At 38.3% G+C, this 18,356-nt stretch overlaps 1 protein-coding gene across 9 annotated transcripts in view; it reads right to left on the bottom strand.

Annotated features, from left to right (window-relative positions):
• Nucleotides 1-18,356, bottom strand: part of BICRAL (BICRA like chromatin remodeling complex associated protein) — a 48,472-nt gene that overhangs the window by 20,386 nt on the left and 9,730 nt on the right. Inside the window, exons 1-4 of one of the 9 annotated variants that reach the window (XM_067293125.1) lie at nucleotides 15,698-15,828; nucleotides 13,078-13,161; nucleotides 9,972-10,005; nucleotides 546-594 (exon numbers count right to left, since the gene is read on the bottom strand). In XM_067293125.1, the coding sequence (XP_067149226.1) occupies nucleotides 546-594; nucleotides 9,972-10,005; nucleotides 13,078-13,119 (125 nt within the window). In that variant the 5' untranslated portion in view covers nucleotides 13,120-13,161; nucleotides 15,698-15,828. Of the gene's footprint in view, nucleotides 1-545; nucleotides 595-4,362; nucleotides 4,464-9,971; nucleotides 10,006-10,144; nucleotides 10,164-13,077; nucleotides 13,162-15,697; nucleotides 15,829-16,655; nucleotides 16,975-17,851; nucleotides 18,082-18,356 lie in introns of those variants that run through there. The other 8 variants (XM_067293126.1, XM_013949883.2, XM_067293128.1 and 5 more) reach the window with 8 other exon arrangements.

Here is an 18,356-nt window from a genome sequence, read left to right as displayed (position 1 = left end):
GCTGATAATTAACATTAATAGATAGCAATTTTATTCTCGTAACATTTTTATGAAAATGCATATTAATAGAAATTAAACATTTTTAATAGAGAAACAAACCATAATTTTACGTTTTCCTTTAAAATACAAGCACAGTGGTTACAAAGTTTCTATCACTTCTACTCCAAAAGCTGAGGTCTTCTATTTATCAAAAAAAATAATAATTCTTTTCAATGAACTTTTTAAACAACACCCTTAGTAATGTGTCTCAACACTGACCTGGTATTACCCCAGCTGAAAAGAGAATCCATCCTCCATGCATACTCACTCCTTACCCTCCCTTGAGCAGAATGCCAGCAAGTGGACTGTCAGTCAGCATAAACTGGGATAGAAGTTTTTGTCATGTATACGTCTCCACATGAAGAAACAGAAGCATAACTACTCATTTCATTTGCACGACACCTAATCTTGAGATGATACTGGGGAAAAAAATCACCTTCTGGCAGATAATTTTGCAAAATGGTTTTTCCTAACTTCTCTGAAAGAATTGCTTAAGGAAAACTTACCCAATAAGATCAAGGAGACAGGATTCATCGTCATCATCATCCATGACAACTAAAGCAAAAAGGGAGAGGATGGATATTTGATCCATATCAGACAGAAGATTGCTTTCCACAGTAAAACAATTTTTAGAGTATCTCAATGATTTTTATTAACTTATGGGAGTTGACAGGTGTTCACTCTTGGCAAAGTTCTTAAATTAACAAGCATTTTTTACTGAGATCCATATACATTCCAAACATTTATCTCACAGCCAAATTCAACCATGTGTAATGATCTACAAAATTCCATTTGAGGTTCTAACCTGTAATTATTTAGGTACTTAAAATTGGAGAAAGACAAATGCTTAACCAAACTGATTGAACAGAACTTTAACAACTAAAAAAGAAGTGAAAAATCAACACTGAATGCTATCTCAAGATTCCCATTAAAATGCTTCCATGGGAATTTATGTTTAGCCTGACAACTATTCCCAGTGAGGGTACACATGAACACTACAGAAACTACAACAAAGTCTTCAGAATTATTGGCTTTATTATTGACCAGCCAAAAAGATAAACAAATTTAGGTTAGTATGACGACTCTGCCCTTACAGTCTAGAAACAAAACTATACCCGATATAAATCGCAAAGCACTAAAAAGGACACGATTATTCTAGCACATGCTTCTTAACTATTGCCAGTCACTGATACACCCAACTTTCAGTTTCTCCTCAATAATATTCAGACATGTATTACAGCAAATTTGTGATTAATAGTAAGAAAAAACGCCTTAAAAAAAGAGTGGCAGGGAATTCATTTGCATTACCCAAACTGAATGTAAGCATCCATTCATTGGATGCAGAGCATTTTTAAACTCACAATATTATAGTCACCTACTCTGCTATTCACCGCTTACTCAGTTTGGTACTAGCTGTATAAAGCGTGTTCATCACTTTTTCCTCTGATTGCTGTTTCCTCTAGGCTTCAATTTGCACAATCCTGGTTCTCCTGCTCACCGTAAGTCTCAGAATTTCATCTGAGAGTTCTGTAACACTTTCTCCCTTTTTCCTGTCAGTAACTCTCAGGACCTCTTTGTGCTCCCTTATCTTCTCTGCAGAGATCCCATCTAATCCCACCAGTTAAATTATCAATCCATGCCAGCATTTCCTAAACCTATGTCTCTGTATGCTGACTTCCACTTAGTTATACAATCTCATCTTCACAATACCTTAGAATCAAACCAAACTGATCTCTCCACATTCCATGCTTATTCTTTTTTTCTCTACTTTCCTAAAAAGGCTGTTATATTTATCACTCAAATTTATTAATGTAGTTTTGGCTTTAATTCATTTCACTCCATCTCTTCTAATATCCCCTCTTTTACCAAGTTCTGTAACTTCTTGCGAAATAGAAACTTTTACTCTCCTTGACCAGCTTCATATGAGCTTCAGGATCACTCTCTTACTGATCTCCGTAATGATGGAAGATGATAAAGGGATTGGAGTGTCTGTTACACACGGAGAGGCTAAGAGAGCTGGGATTGTTTAGCCTCAAGAAGAGAGGGCTGGGGGGGGGGGTGTCTTATCAATGTATATAAATACTTGATGGGGGATAGGGGGAGTAAAGAAGATTGAGACAGACTCTTTTCAGTGGTATTCAGTGAATGAACAAGAGGCAATGAGCACAAATCAAAATACAAGAAAATCAATTTAAACATAAGAAAAAAATTTTTACTGTGAGGGTGATCAACACTAGAACAGGTTGCCCAGAGAGATTATGGAGTCTCCATCTTTGGAGATATTCAAAACCCAATGGTACATGGTCCTGGGCAATCTGCTCTTACTGATCCTGCGGGGGGCAATAGAAAAGCTCCAAAGGTCTCTTCCAGCCTCAACTGTTCTGTGATTCTTCATGATTCTGTAATCTTTTTCATGCCCTTTTTCTATAACTCATCAATTCTGACACCGGTTTACCCTTTAGACTAGCAGAGGGTACCCTGTCATCTATACGGCATAGCTTCATTCAGGTTTTTCTTCAATCCCCTGTGCTGTAGCTTACAGAGAGTGTGAAGCAAGACCAGAGAATACGTCACCATAAGGAGCCCTCACTATCACCTCTCTGGGATAACAGCAAGAACGGGAAAACAAATCATGGCTACAGAGAACTACTTCAAACGTTAGACTAAATCAGCATTCGTGATGTGATTCTGCATTGTGAGAAAAATAATTTCTCCCTTGATTCAGTAGCACATCTGCTCACTGTTGGATACAGCTACCAGCATGAATAGTGGTCTTGCAACTGAATTCTAGGTAAATTACAACATGACATTTTATGATGTCATTAAATTTCAATGTAAATGTGCATTAGTAAAAACAAATTAAGTGATTTGCATTCTGCTTTAACTGCACTGTTAGCACTACTTACAGAAAGCTGTTATTTCCTCTAACAGACAAACAGCATATCCACCTCTCAAGAACAGGTTTCAAAGACACCTAACAAAAAAAAGAAACCCCCAAAAAACAAACCAATTCTACTGAAGGTCAACAGGATCTGTATCTTCATACTGCATGCCTACTTTTGAAAATCCCATCATATGCTACTATGACAATACTGACATTGCTATTTAAAAAAAAAAGAAAAGAGGCAGTAAAATGTCTTTGCTTTACCAAACAAAAAATTCTCTGCGACTACACACTAAAGAGCGAATGCTATGGAAAAGTCCAAGAGACTGCAGAATTTTGCTCAATTAGTATTCGTATGGGTGTTAAAACTACTAACACACATTAGCTGAACTTGGTAAGCTCATCGAACTCTTGAAAACCTGCAGATTACAATCAGAAGAAAAGAACAAACAGCACAAAAAATGCCAAGGAGATAAAATCCTAATGGCAACACGTATTGTCCACTACTCAGCCCTTTAGCTAAACATCTAGTTGACTTGACTGGAAAAAATAATTTATTGATACATTTTACTCATTCCACAAGTATTTCATATGAAAAATCTAGCAACATACTGTAGCCTCCTACCACTGTACAACAGACAACATAAAATGAAGAAAACATACTATGCATTTTTGGGAAATGCCAAGAACCACAACCAGTCCCTCCAGAAGAGCAATTTTCCTAACAAGCAAGAAAATAAAATCCCCTGAGAGTTCCCATCTCACAGTCTTTTCAGCAGTTACTAAGAGGAAATCTCTTTATATGATTTTGCACCAGCAGGTGAAATAATGCCCAAGTAACTCCTCCTAAAACAAGAAGCCTTTACCCAATATGTCATAAAAGACTTTTAGCTTTTGTGTTTGCTCTTAATAGAGGAAAAACTCTAGGCAGATGTAACATCCCTCAGAAATATAAATACAGAGGCTTTGTAAGGCGCGTATAGCAGAGGAGCTATAACATTGTACAAAACTTAATTCTTAAATGTCTATCGTGTCTTTTGTTATCAGGAAGAAACAGATTGTGTAATAATAGACCTTTACACAAACAGTATATTCATCTGGGTTTCTTCATTTTTGACTATGGTGTGGGGTCCATGATTTCACAGTTCCACATAGAAAAAGAATCCATAAAAAAAATTAACAAAACCAAAGACAATATCCATAGAACCAGATGCAAAGTGTCAATGCAAGCTATCTGGTTTAGGAACTTATGTTTTTCTTCGTGCTTTAACAAAATTCTCAAAAACACTAGCGGAGTTCTCTATGCATATGAAAAAAGAAATATGCCAAAAGTAGTATGTTTTTTAATTCTGGCTTACCAAAGAGTTAATCTGTAGAAAGCTACTACTGAAAGTTTTTATATAGATGATCAACATAACATCACAGAGCCAAGAACACACCTACTGGATACATATCTCTTGCTGTGTTCAAAAGTTGTTCTGGTCAGCATCCACAGTCTAACGGGCTATATACTCCCGCACGTTGAAATCTGAAAATAAAGCTACAGCAAATTCTTATTACCACCATCTCAAAATCCCCAAATAATAGCTATACAACTTTATACTAACCCAATGCTGTATTGCATTGCTTTTGTGAAATACCACAGAACCAATATGCAACTTAAACAGCACACATAGGGGTACGTGGTCTGTAAAAAGAATAATCACGTTTACACCAAGCCACATAAACTCACTACCTATTTAGACTAAATTTTATTCTCGTTTCAGTGTGCATACCCAAATTCTATATAACCATGTAACTGTAAATTTGGATCTTTTTAACTGATACAGATTTTCAATGGTGATTATTGTTCTATTAACTCGAGGACAGCAATGAAAGAGGTACACAGCCAGATTCAGCCCTTGTACACCCAAAAGCAACTACCCATTCAGGCTATTTATAAAGAGGGCAACTTTAGCAACACGTAAACTTGACTAAGATATACAAATATTCATTTAAAGGTGTGTTAATAAATGCAAGCCTACACTGTATAATTTTCACATCATGTTTTCTATAACACAAATTGTTGGCAAATTTTAACTTAGAAATGCTGATTATTTAAACACAGAACTTTCATGTCTGCTGCTTTTCTTGCCACAGACTATCCTTTTAGTCTTTTTATACACAAGTTACACAATATACTGAGCCAAATTCATGATTTATGTATGAAATGGGTATAAACCGTATTATCCCAAGAAAGTGTGAAATTAAAACTAGACGCAATGAGTAGGAACTGGAAGATTAGGTACATAATCTAGACTCACACAGATTGACTCACTTCTAGATTTGGACCCAAACCAAGGTCAAGCTTCAGATGGAAGCCACCATAATGGCTGTAAGGGAGCAGTGCAGGCTGGCTGCTCCCTAAGGGATGGGGAGCCAGGAGCTGAGCAGGGTAACATGGCCTGGGCAAGGCAGGAGTCTCACCAGCCAGGGCCTGTCCCACCACCCCTGACTGAGGTGAGCAGGGAAGGCCTGGGGCAGGGAGCAGACAGGTTCATGCAAGGGTCTGGATCACCAGGCAAGCTCGTGATGATGAGGCAGGTCGGAGGTGAAGCCAGGAAAGTCAATCCACAAGCCAGGGTCAGTATCAGGATCAGGTCTGGTGAAGGTAACCAGAGTCAGACACAGCCTAGTTCATCAGGCAGGTCCACAGTGACACGATAGGTCCAAGGACAGGCCAGGAAGTCGGTCTGTGGGTGAGGGTCCAGAGCAGCAGGGTCCATGGCCAGACAGGGGCATGGCTGTGGAGAAGCTGGAGACCAGCACTGCGACAATATCGCTGGGGCAGGGACCGACAGCCCCTGGGCTGAAACGGGGGCCTGGGCCTGGGCAGGGTGCAGGAGGACCCGGGGAGGCTGGTCTGGGCCAATAAGGCCTGTTAGTGTATTCAGGGCCCTGACAACGGCCCAAGCTAGAGTCAGTTGGGGGAAAACATCCATTTGCAAGAGCCATAAGACCCTGTGGAGAGCTGTTACAATATAGCATAACAAACACCTAATTATCATCAACACTGTTCAACAGTGTCTTTTTTAAAAACATAAAAAATTCCAGTTAGTGCATCTAGGCCAAATGCCGCTCTGCTGATATATCCAACTAACTCAAAGGAGTACTCTTCATTTACAACAGGACAATCCTTACTAATTAATCACAACCCAGTACAGATACTCCCTGTAACCTTTTTATTATTATCAAGGCCTCTATTATTTTATTTCATACCCTTCTTACTGCTCTGGAGAAAAGCGAAGGCAGCACATACTTCAACTTGGGTCACATGCACACAAGGAAGCAACACTGCCTATCCCCTTTTGGGAAAGAAACAGCCCCTCTTCATCACATGCTGCTGAAGAATACAAGACAAGGCCCTAGGGAATAAACCTGACAACGGAATACGGAACTAGCAAAGGGAAAGAGCAGAAATGTACTGGTCCTGAAGTCAGTTGAACTCCAAATGTATTTGTAATCGAAAGGGTTGGGGGTTTTTTTGTTGGTTTTTTTTTTTTTTTAAGAAAGAATAATTTATCCATGCACTGAGGTAATGTGAGACTGACTCAAGAAAACACAACGAACATTAGCACATTCTTAATAGTGAGGGAGGGCATTACACGCACCTTTAAACTATTTTTCTCGATCTTCATAATTTCCTTTTCTCCTAGCCCCTTTCTAAACTGACTGATACTGTACAATTACTATATACATTACAGGCATTAAATTTCTTGCTGTCACATTCTAAAACAATCTGGGATTGATTCAGCACTGAACCTTATTTTACACATGAAATGACAATTTTGAACTCACGTTTTTTCTAAACATCTTAATCAGTGACACACTGATAATCTTTGACTAAATTCACTTGCACAGAAACATTCTCCTTTTATGCAACATGTATTCACATACTTGCATTAAAACAACTTCACTGTGACTACAACTTTGCTGTGACTTCATACAGAAACAGTAGCATCAAAACATATTAATGTGTAACAATCTAATTGGAGCCATCATTCCTAGAGTGGTCAGACATGCAAGAACTTTCGCAATTCCTCCTAGTCTCAGGGGAAAAAAAATCCACAACCAACAGAAAGAGGGGAAAATTTAGAAGACTGGGACAAAAACTACCATTTCATCTGCTGAAACATGTATTTATTCTTGGCTTTACCACAAAGCTGAATGTTACTGCTTTGATCCAGGAGCAGACAAGCATGCAGGAGGGAAACCAGGGTCACTGTCAGCTTGCCCAAGCCCCTTCCAGTACAGAAACCCAGTTTTATCATCTGATATTCTCTAGTATCCCAACACAGCTATGCAGGCCAATACTCTGAGGGACTGCTGATATCCAGCCTTAAGGCCTCTACCTTCTTTTGAACACTCTAACCCAGTATAAAGTGCAGGCCAACAAAAAGAGGAAAAGAGCAGTCCTGCTCCTCTCTTTTCCAATTTCACTGAGTTAACTGTAGGCTTTGTACAGTAACCAGGAAGAGAAAACGCGACCTGATAAAAAATATTGATTGGTTTTCAACTTGGATTAGCTTCCTGATTTGGCTCTGGCTTGCCATAGGGTTACAAGAATGGTAGTTTCAGCATAATAGAGGAGATAGGAATGAGTGGTCTGAGTAATTTAGAGGGGAGGAGATCAGCATTTCTGTCTGCTTAAAGCAACTGTTCAATCACAGCCTCACACGTACAGTTAATACAGCCACCATTCTCACATTAGCTAGAGCATAGCCAGGAAGCTGATGGAAGTGACTGTTCTCCTCTATTCAGCAATTGTGAGGTCCATTCTGAAATACTGCGTCCAGTTTTAGTTCCCTCGCTTTAAGAGGGATATAGACAGATGGGCAAGAGTCCAGTAGAGTGCCAATAAAATGGTTAAGGGTCTGGAGCACATGACATTTGAAGAAGCCTGAGGAAACTCCATTTCTTTAGTCTGGAAAACAGATGGCTAAACAAGATTAACTACAGTCTTCCGCTAGCTAAAGGGGGGTGCTAAGACAAGCAGAGCCAGACTCTTCTCAGCAGTACACAGCAGAAGGGCAAGAGGCAACAGTTACAAGTTGCAACACAGGAAATTTCAATCGGATATAAGGAAAACAGTTAGATAGATATAAGGAAAAAAAGTTCACAAACATGAATGCATAAGCATTAATGCTGCAGAATCTTTGGAAATTTGCACATTGCTATTTGAGTTTTGAAACCTTTTCTAATTCTGAAACTAGCCCTGCTTACAGCAGGGGATAGGACTACATAACCTCTAATGGTCCTCTAAAGCTAAATAATTCCATAACTCTGTGTACAAAGAAAGGAAAATATATTGCAATTCTATGATGAAAGCAACTGCTTTCATCACCGTGCTATGCAAACCAGAGTATTACATAGCACATGCAGGGTCTACAACCTGCGCAGTCATTAAAATTGGGTTTGTCCTGAAACAGTCAAACCATTTACAGATATTTCATATATGTATACATTATTTATATAATTTCAAAAACAGAAACAATGAATGTGATCATTTAAAAAAAAAAAAAAGCATATAGTCATGAAGAAACTTGAACCCCAAGAAAGTTTAAATGCTTAAGTGACTGTTTACAAGACCCAGCTTATATGTTGTTGGTGGTAAGGAATAGACAAGATAAGCATTTATCCTGTGTCTACATTTCTAAAACATCTATAGTTCTGCAGAACCTACGAAGATTCCACACGCGATCCTGAGTAGCTACCAAAAAGGATACCTTCCTCAGAAACTGATGCCAGTTATTTTGATAGCTTTCACTATTATACTAGATATTTAGTCAAAACTACTGTAAATACCAAATTTCAAATTCACTCGAATTATATTCAGATTGGTCACAAAAGAATTAGTTTGTTTTCACTGAAGTCATTCATATCTTCATGCACAACTCCATATACAAAGCAGTAAAATATTATTTTTGCATTTTTAGAAAGCCTAGGATAGTGGCTACTTTAGATAAGCAATGTTTAGAGCAGTAATTCCTAAAAGTCTGATATAACTGGCATCCAAACTTGGTAACCCAAAAGGAAATAAATTATCTGCAAAACCTGTGTAAAAATCTACAAAGTTACAAATTCAGTGCAGCAACATAGTATCGGTTCCTGACTGGCAGCATGCTAGTCCATGACTTTTCACTATGAAAAGTGACCTTTGGAACTCTGTTTTCAAACAAGGAAATGATAGCTATAACGACCGCTTTTTAGTGGGAGATGATCCAACGAAACACGGTAACATACTTAGTACCTAAGCAACACTCTGTAAGTTATGATATGCCTCCTAAATCTCACCAGTTTCAGTAAGACTTTGTCCAATCAGAAAAACTCTAAAGAAACCTTTATTGTGATTTATAATATAACCAAAATATCAAATCATCTGAACCATTCTGTGGTTTTACACCGTTTTCCAGGATTTTAATCTACAGTACTAACACTAATAACAATTCCACTATGGAAAATCCTGAGAAATAAACTGCCACTGTAACAGTAATAATTGTCAGTTACAAAAATAGAAGAAATCAGAATTACTGTAATATTCACCATAGTGAACTGTACTGCAATGAACTAAACATACTATTTCAACATCAAATTTATGACACTTTTATCTCTCATTTTGAATATAGATAAAAGATAACTCTATTAAGAAGAAGTATAACAAAACAGAGAACGCTCCTTAAACCATATCAAAGAAGCAGATGACGGCATTAAGACTGATCCTACACTGACTGCAGAAACAGAATCCCCAGAGTGAAATCTTGCCATAACACAAGTTCCCTACAAGATGTCCATTAAGTTTAATGGTGCCAAAATTTATGCTCAGTGTGTTTAACTAGGAAAAAAGTTATCATTTTATCACATATTAGCTAATGTGTATCATCTAAGCAGTACTCACTTCAAGTTGGCAATGCGTCCTGTTACCTTGTCTATATCAGGGATTTACTATGTCAGTTATCACTTCAGGTTCCTAATGAACAAGAAGGCCTGAGATTAATTGAAGGGAACTTACCTGTACAAGGACTGCAGAATCTTGCTTGTATTCTCTGCAATACAGGAGTGTAAAAAAGGAGTGTAAATTCAAACCCTTATTAGCGATAATTTTGTTTTTAAATTTCAAGTTCATACTACTTTTGAACAATCTAAGATCTGACCAACAGGTAGTACCAAATTCCTGTAACTAACCGAGAAGGTGTTTTATGATCAGCTTGGAGTTGCTCGCCACATCCAGTTTTTTCATTTTTAAGAACTAAGTTTTACAAAAATGGAATACAAAAAAAGATTATTAAGAGATACTTATTAGTATCATGTAGCAGAACTACATGTAGCAGAATAATGGCACAACAGTCAACAGAGAAGAGGTAAATACTGCAGAATTTGACTGGAAATGAAATTGCTAGTCACAAATTTTATTTGGGTAAAAATACAGAAGACAGTTAACAAAAAGCTCTCATTTTAAGACAACAGGAGTAAGAAAGCAGTATTAATTTTTAAAATGTACTTTGTAAAGCAAAGGGCTCAACTTCTCACTTGTAAACCACACTGGGCTTATACTCTACCAACATACTTCTTATATATATTTTCCCTTCCAGAGTAAGCAATAAAAAAAAAAAAAAAAAAACTATTGTATAGTTTCAAATCGTATCATGAATTGTACTCTAAAAAAAGAGCTAACAGTAATAAATTTGGGATTTCAAATTAGTAACAGAACTTGTGTGAACTTTCTCTATAATGAAAATGCATTTCCATCCTCAGATTCTAAACTTGAATAGTGTTTTTAAGATGAACTTACAATGTCTGAAATCAACTACGGAATTCTCAATTTAAGCATCAGTATTCTCAAAGACTTTCTGTATGCGATAGGTACAAGAAGAAATTTGTAATTTAATTACTTGGAAAAATTATGCAGAACCTCTCTTTATGAAAAAATGTTTAAAAAGAAGAGACAGAGAGAGGGATGGGAACTACTCTGGAATTAGATAAAGAGCTACAACCACTTAGTAAACATACAAGTGGTACAACAGTATGCATCTCAATGGATTCTGAGACTTGGCAGGAGACGGGCACCTAGGAAGACAGGGTCCTGATACAATTTTTACATACCAGCTCCACATGCAGAAGGGCAAATAAAAATTACACACTAAAGCACAGACAACCCTCAACAGACTGTTCATCCATTCGTTAAATCTGATTTCCATTAATATAGCACATAAAACTGATTCTTTATTTAAAATGAGTTTGGCAAAAGTATTCCTAATTTATCAAGCTTCCAAAAACTATAGTCATATTTTAATGTATTAAGAATAAAATGGAAATTGGCACTTCAGTTGTTAATAGTATATGTGTTAGTGAAAGTCATCTAACTACAGACAAGCACACTGAGATCTGTGAACTCCCAGGGCAAACTGGTTTCCCACCACACACTTTACATACTGAGAACTGAATTTTTTAATTTGTGCAATAAAATTTTCCCCATTGAACATAGAGCTCTTTGTGGGCAGGCCAACATTTTTACAAGACTTCCATCTACAAGTAGGTTCTTGAAATCACCCAGAAAATCCAGAATAACTCCGTCTGGAGGTCAGGATGCTTACCTACCATGTGGAATTCACCAGGCTCAACACTCAGCTCAGCCCATTTCCCAAATGGTGACTACCCTTATGAGCAGCTACTGCCTATTCTGGGCTCTGTCTTCTGTTTAAACTGCTCCACCACATACATAATTCTTGGGGAATCTCAGTATTCACAGAACATTTTGAAAGGAAAAGAAGGAGGGGTAATCTCAAAAAAGGTGGTTAAAACAGAAATGTTTTCCTGCCCAAAGCTAGTTAGATGTTCTTAAGTACTTCTAGAAACTACTATATGCAATAACACAAGTTATTAGAATGTTATTTGTGCAACACAGTGGTTTAAGTAATGTCTTGCATCAGTTCTTCAGATGCTTTTACCTGATGTCTAGTACAGAATACCTGCATGTCATGCTTTTTATTCCTTGCATATAATTTTCAAAGATTCTAAAAAGAGAAAATACATACGCAGTCCCAGAATGTGACTTCCTTATGAACTGATCATTCCTCAATTAATCTGTAAACCAATGCCCAGTTAATACCTTTTTAATACCACTCTAGTCAATACTAGTTTAAAAAACCCACAATGCTGGTACCTTGCCACAGGCATGATACATAAGCAAGTATCATCTAACACTTTATTCCTGCCAATAGCTAAAGCTGAAAAGAGCTTTATATCTTTTTAGTTATCATGTTCAAGAAGTCATCTAAAATTTGAATATGATGAATTGGCAGACGGTAACTAATTCAACAGTGCAGTCTATACCACTGCTCCAAAAATAAAAATCCTCCATGCTGCCAATCTTCTCCTTGTTGAAGCCAATGTCTTGCTGAAGCCAATGGAGATTTTGCCACCTAGTTCAGTGGGACCAAGATTTTTTCTCTAGTCAACACGTCTCTCAGTAAATTCAACCTTCAACACCAGATTGAATTTCCACATTCAGATCAAGTTCACAATAAAATCAATGCAAGTTCCCCCCAAAAAAGTTACACGATCAGCCCTTGCAAAAAGTCTCTTGGAATTAAGTTAAAAATTTCTTCCTGGACCTCTCCCCACCTTCTTCTTCCCCACCCTTTCTTAATACCTTCCATGAAAGGAAAGCTACTGAATTAAGTTTTAAAAGAGAGAGACCACCTTCTTTCTTTCCTTTTTTGGTAAACACTCCCTTATTCAAACTAACATCCAAAATAGTTCTAGAAGATTTTAAAACCACTGTAAGGAAGAAGTTCCAGGAATAGAAGACTCACATTGTCAGCTGATGCTAATTAATCTTGTTAATTCTTATTTTGTCTGCAAACTCAGCAATTCTCAATTAAAACAAAAATAATACACACACAGCAAATGAGTTTTTCATAATGAAAATGGGCTAATCAACATTAGAAAATAAAGATACACATTCATTTAACAATGCAATTCTTCTGAAAATACACCATAAAGGTTGCAGTGTGCATGCATACAAGGGCTTTACTGATATTTATTCCAGCTTTCACACTAGAACAGCTGTAGTCTAGAAACAATGCTACTACACTACGTATATTTTACTGCTTTACCTCTATTGAAGAGAGCAAAACATCCTTGTTTTTGCAGACCATCCCCCATGTCTATACTGGAGAGCGTAATTCAGCACAGGAAACCTTTCAAGCAGAGATGCAGTTTATTCCAGCAGCAGAACTACTAGAGTTAATTATGACAACTCTCAGAACAGAATGAGCTATATTATCAAGAAGGTTCTCATGTCTGGATTCTATCTATCACGTTAGAGGCCATTCTTTCATGCTCCCATTGCTAAATCTATATTAAAAAGCACCAACCATTAGACTTATCACAAGCCTAATGTAGCATGAAAAAGCATGATCATTGACCATTAGAGCCACATTATAAAATATAACCGCAGTTATGTGGATACAACTTTTTTTCTGGAACTGAGGTGGAAATATACAGCAAAATTCTGAAAATACACCCACAGTACAATGCCCAAGTAGCATACCAACTCGTCCATACTGACAAAGCTCTTCAACTCTAGACTAAGGACTAATCTATGTTTCAAAGCTTTATGGATAGAAAAAGTGTCCTTAGAGGAAATGCAGCTTCTACTAGACTAGCAGGACTGTTCCCCCCCTCCCCCCCCAGTACAACTGAGCTATGAATGCTACTGAAAAAGAGCAGCGGGGGGGGCAGAGACAGAGAAAACTGCAATCTATACGGTGATGTAAATATTAAGATACAGCAAAACTATCTTTGTCAAGTGTGTGGTAACTGTAGCACTGACCTGCCTTAAGGCCACACATACACTGAAAGCACTATCAAATCAAGAATACAGGTACAATACACTAGCCAAGTGCTCACAGCATGAATTCAGCAGAAGACATTTATATTAGTATCATCCTAGCGAATAAGCTGAGGTGCACCCCTAAAACACAACTGGGCCAGCCTATCAACATGGTGAGTTTCTGCACTTCTGAATCAATAAAAACAACCTAAGAGAAATACCGAGTACTACTCTCAAAAATACAAGAAGAAGGAAAATCTTTTAAGCTCAGACCTGACCAAAGGAGTATATCTAAAAAGAATAAAACTAGTATATTTAAATTCTACCCTCCAAACATCTGAACTCAAATAAAAATGCATTTTGCTTTAATGTGTGCAGGTCAGGGCAAAGAGTATGTATTACTGGTCATTTTTATTACACTTTTTGTCATTTATTCATTATTTTTATGAATTAATGAAAAATCCACATGGAATCTGCCAGCCATTAGTGCATATTAGCAAAATTTTATTGTAAATATACATAAACATTAAAAAAAAAAACCTTATACCTTGCAACCCAAGACCACTGCTAGCAATAATACAAAATAATAGCTTCAAGGAAGGGCAAATTTCATGTATTAAAAGGTTTTCTGAAATACGTGAATACCATACTCCACACGCGATAGACTTTAAGTAATTGGTAAGAGTTTTTGTCACCTGCATCAGTTGTTTAAAAAACTAAAACATTAATAATGTTGCTCTCCAGAAAGACTTTAGAGAAGTTTATATCCAGAGATTTTTTTCCAAATATATCAAATAAACAAAAATATTTATTTCACTAGAAATGTAGTTTAAAACTCTTCAACATTAACTGGCAAAGAACTTAAAAGGCCTTAAAAGTAATCCCAAATAATAAAACCTGCCACTTCCTTCAGGAATGAGTAAGAGGCATGGGGAAAGCCCTCCAATGATGTGTCAAAAAGCATAAATGAGAATTCAACAAGCATTCCGCACTCCTTAAGGGGTCAGCATGAGTTGGTTTGGCAGCATACTTGCTGTTCCTGAATTCAGACATTGTTGGTATCAAACTCGAGCATCAAGAGCACAGGTCAGATTATACAGAAATGGTCAAAAAACTGAGGGGTCTTGATCAAAAAAAATATAAGACAATTTTCGGTGCTCTCCCTAAAAAACACACAGCACCAAAACAAAACCTAAAGTGCCTATTAAAATGGAGCCGTGAAGTTTAAACCATTTGGAAGAAAAATTATTTTATGTGGAATAAAAACTCATCATGAAAAGGTATCAGCCCAAGCAAGCAAAAAAAAAAAAAGAGCCTACCAGAAGAGCAACAGCAACAGGAGTAATGTGCTCAGCCACCAAGAAGTTATTCACCCTTGAATTCTGCAAAGATTTTTAAGGGTATTGAAGGCTCCTTAGTACTCTAATGATGATTATTTTGTCATATGTGTTACACTAGAACACTGTTTAAAGATAGGTTTCTTCTTTACTGGTATGTCATAATTTTTGGTTATCAGATCATTCAGTGGAAGAGGATGTTCTTTCAAACCTACTTTTTCCCCTTCTTCAACTGTGGATGCATACTCTGTCAAAAAAACAGACTTTAGAGGTGTATATAAACAAGACGTAAACTCATGCTTACAGGCTTAAAAACTAGGGGCCCAGGCCCACTCAGGCCTCTGGAACAAATTAAGTAAGTTTAATAGCTCACAGGATCATGACCCAGGGTTACTGAAGGGATGCAGGAAGTCTGAAAATGAACAGATTCAACATAACAGATTTAATGGGGCTCCCTCCTGAAACATCCTTTGCCTGAAAGACTCTACCCTCCTTTTTCATTCCCCTGGAAACAAAGAAAGAACCCTCTCTCCGCAAAGCACACAGAAAAAAAAAATCTCTTACATCGATTTCCTAAAGAAAAATACAGAACTCGAGAGTTCAGGGATAGGATTTCTCGGACCGACGGGATAACATTTCAGACACACAGAGAGAAGAAACGGCTCGGGAGAGGTGCGGCGGCAACGCCCCGCACGGCGCAGTCACAGCAGAAAGGACCTTAAAATGGCGCCCGTGGGGGAGGAGAGTCACAGTGAAACTGCGCAACAAACGCTGGCAGGAAGCCAGACAGCGCCATCTTCCCTGCTCTCTCCCACTCCCACACGCACCCGGACCTGCACGGCAAACGCTCGCAGCCAAGCCCAGCGCAGCCAGAGCGACCGCTGGAGGACCTCTCCCCTCTCCTTTCAAATCCTTTTTAATTTTAACATTATTAGACCCCGAAAAGACGAGAAGAATCGGGGCGATGGAAGCGGAGAATCAGGGAAAGCAAAGGCCTCAAAATCTCATTCTTTCCTTACCCCAGTGGTGCTCTAATAACAGTTTTAAATAAATACAAATATGTCCTCTATAAGTCGTTTGATTTTGTTCGTTTTTTTTTAAAACATAGATAGATCTGTCTTCTGCCATAATCCGCAGTTCGTGAATTTTGCAACTAATGTCAAAAGCAACTTAAAAGGCACTTAAACACCCCCCATAACCCAATAAAAGTGAACTGAGTACTTCAGCAAATCCCCTAAACAACCCACCAACTACTGTTTTTTTTAGCCACAAGTAAAAAACGATATTTATAAAACATTGTTTTGAATATGGAAAATAATCCGGTAGCACAAAGAAGCAGATTCACACCCACTCTAAAGGAAAACCAAACGGGTTACTCCAGAAAGAGTCGGTTTATTGTTATGCTTTAAATAGAGTCACTACAGTTAAATATTCTCTCTCCAAAAGGAACAACAACAAAAAAAAAGCACATCGAAAAACTTGGTTCTGAAGAGGAGAAAAAAGCGCATTAGCCCAAACCTACCGCCCAAGAATTTCGCGCACACACAAAAAGGAGCACCGTTTCCATTCCTTGTTTAAAAGCGTGAAGCACAGAGCAATTCAGAGGAAATTGCAAATAAAGAATCAAACAAATCAAATCAAATCTAGTGGCGACACTGAAAACGAGGAAACGAGTGAAAAATAAATCCCCAGCAGGCACAAATCTGAGACACAAGCTCAAAGAAATGACAAGATTAGGGTGGTGGCAAGTGGAGGGGGGAAAGGAAAAAATTAAGCCAGGAGTGAAAAAGAAAAAAAGAAAAGAAAAATCCTTCCCAGCTCCACAGTCAGGAAAGAGACGAAGTGTCTCCATTTTCCTGAGGAGGAGGAAGAAAGAGTGTTTCACAGACCACAGAGCTTTAGAGAAAAGCAAAGAAACGAGGGGGGAAAAAAAAGAGGGAGGAGATTTGAAAAGATTATTTTTCTTTCTCCCTCACACACTCTCTCTATCCCCCTCTCTCCGTCTCACTCTCTCTCTCACACTCACACATACACACACACACTCTCTCTCCCTCCTCTCCTCTTTCATTCCCTCTCTTGATGGCCATCAAGGGGGCGGAAAATAAAAAAAAAAAAAGACAACAACAACAACTAATTTTAAACCGGCTCAATCAATGAGTCATTAAAAGAGATTTTTCTTCCCTCCTCTCCTGAATTTGCATGGCATCAGCAAGAAAAAAAAAACCCACCCCAAACCTCTCCCCTCTCTGCAGCTATCAGCCTGGACCTGAAACCTTATCTCTCTTCTCCCCCCCCTCCGCCTTTATTTTAAGAAACAACTTTTTTTTTTAAGTGCCCTCAGCAGCCGCCACCACCACTAGTCTCGCTGAAAAAAGAAATATATAGTTCATTTCCATGTGAATCCACATCTGCCCAAACAACAGCCACCCACAAAATATCCCTCTTCTTCCTCCTTGTCTCCCCTCTCGCTCGCTCACTCTCTAGATATATATTTATATACATAGCCCCAGAGCCAATAGCTCTCTGGGCTGAAACCTAATATCCTGGTTTTGGCAACTCCTGGTTGTTAATTTGCTCCTCTTTCTTTTCTGTCTGTCTGGAGATAGATTTCCCCCCTCTCTTTTCCCTCCCCGAAGGAAGGGAGGAAGGAGGTTGTGTGTTTTTTTTTTCCTTGAAATTTTTATCACAAAATTATAATACACTCAAAGGGAAACTCACCGTCATGAAAAAGCAGTGCCTTGTCAACGGGGTTTCTTCGCCATCACATCAGGGGCTGGCAGTGTAAGAGAGAGAGAGGGAGAGCGAGAGAGCGAGAAAGGGAGGGGGGAAGAGAGAGAGCGAGAGAGGGGGAAAGAGAAGAGAGCGAGAGAGGAGAGCAGGGAGCGGAGCCGGAGCCGCAGCTCCGCGGAGAGACAGCGCGCCGGCAAGGCAAGGCACAGCACGGCACAGCACAGGCACAGGCACGCAGCCGCCACGCTGACATTGCGAGCTCCCGGCTCCAGCTCGCTCCTCGCTTTTCATTTTTGAAAGTCAGTCCCTTTAAAAAGTTTAGTAGTTTTTAGTTTTTTGGGTTTTTTTTTTTAAGAAAACTGCAGATCTGACCATCTATACGTGCCTGAACTGTTTACTTTCGGTTAAAAGTTGGTCTGTTTTGGCTTAAAGAAAAAACAGTTTGATATTTTCTACTAAAAGCATTTTTTTAACAGAGCTTGGTTAATTTTCT

The sequence above is a fragment of the Apteryx mantelli genome, chromosome 3 (assembly GCF_036417845.1).
Source record: "Apteryx mantelli isolate bAptMan1 chromosome 3, bAptMan1.hap1, whole genome shotgun sequence".
NCBI classification, from domain to species: domain Eukaryota; kingdom Metazoa; phylum Chordata; class Aves; order Apterygiformes; family Apterygidae; genus Apteryx; species Apteryx mantelli.
This window is presented reverse-complemented; position numbering and strand designations above follow the sequence as displayed.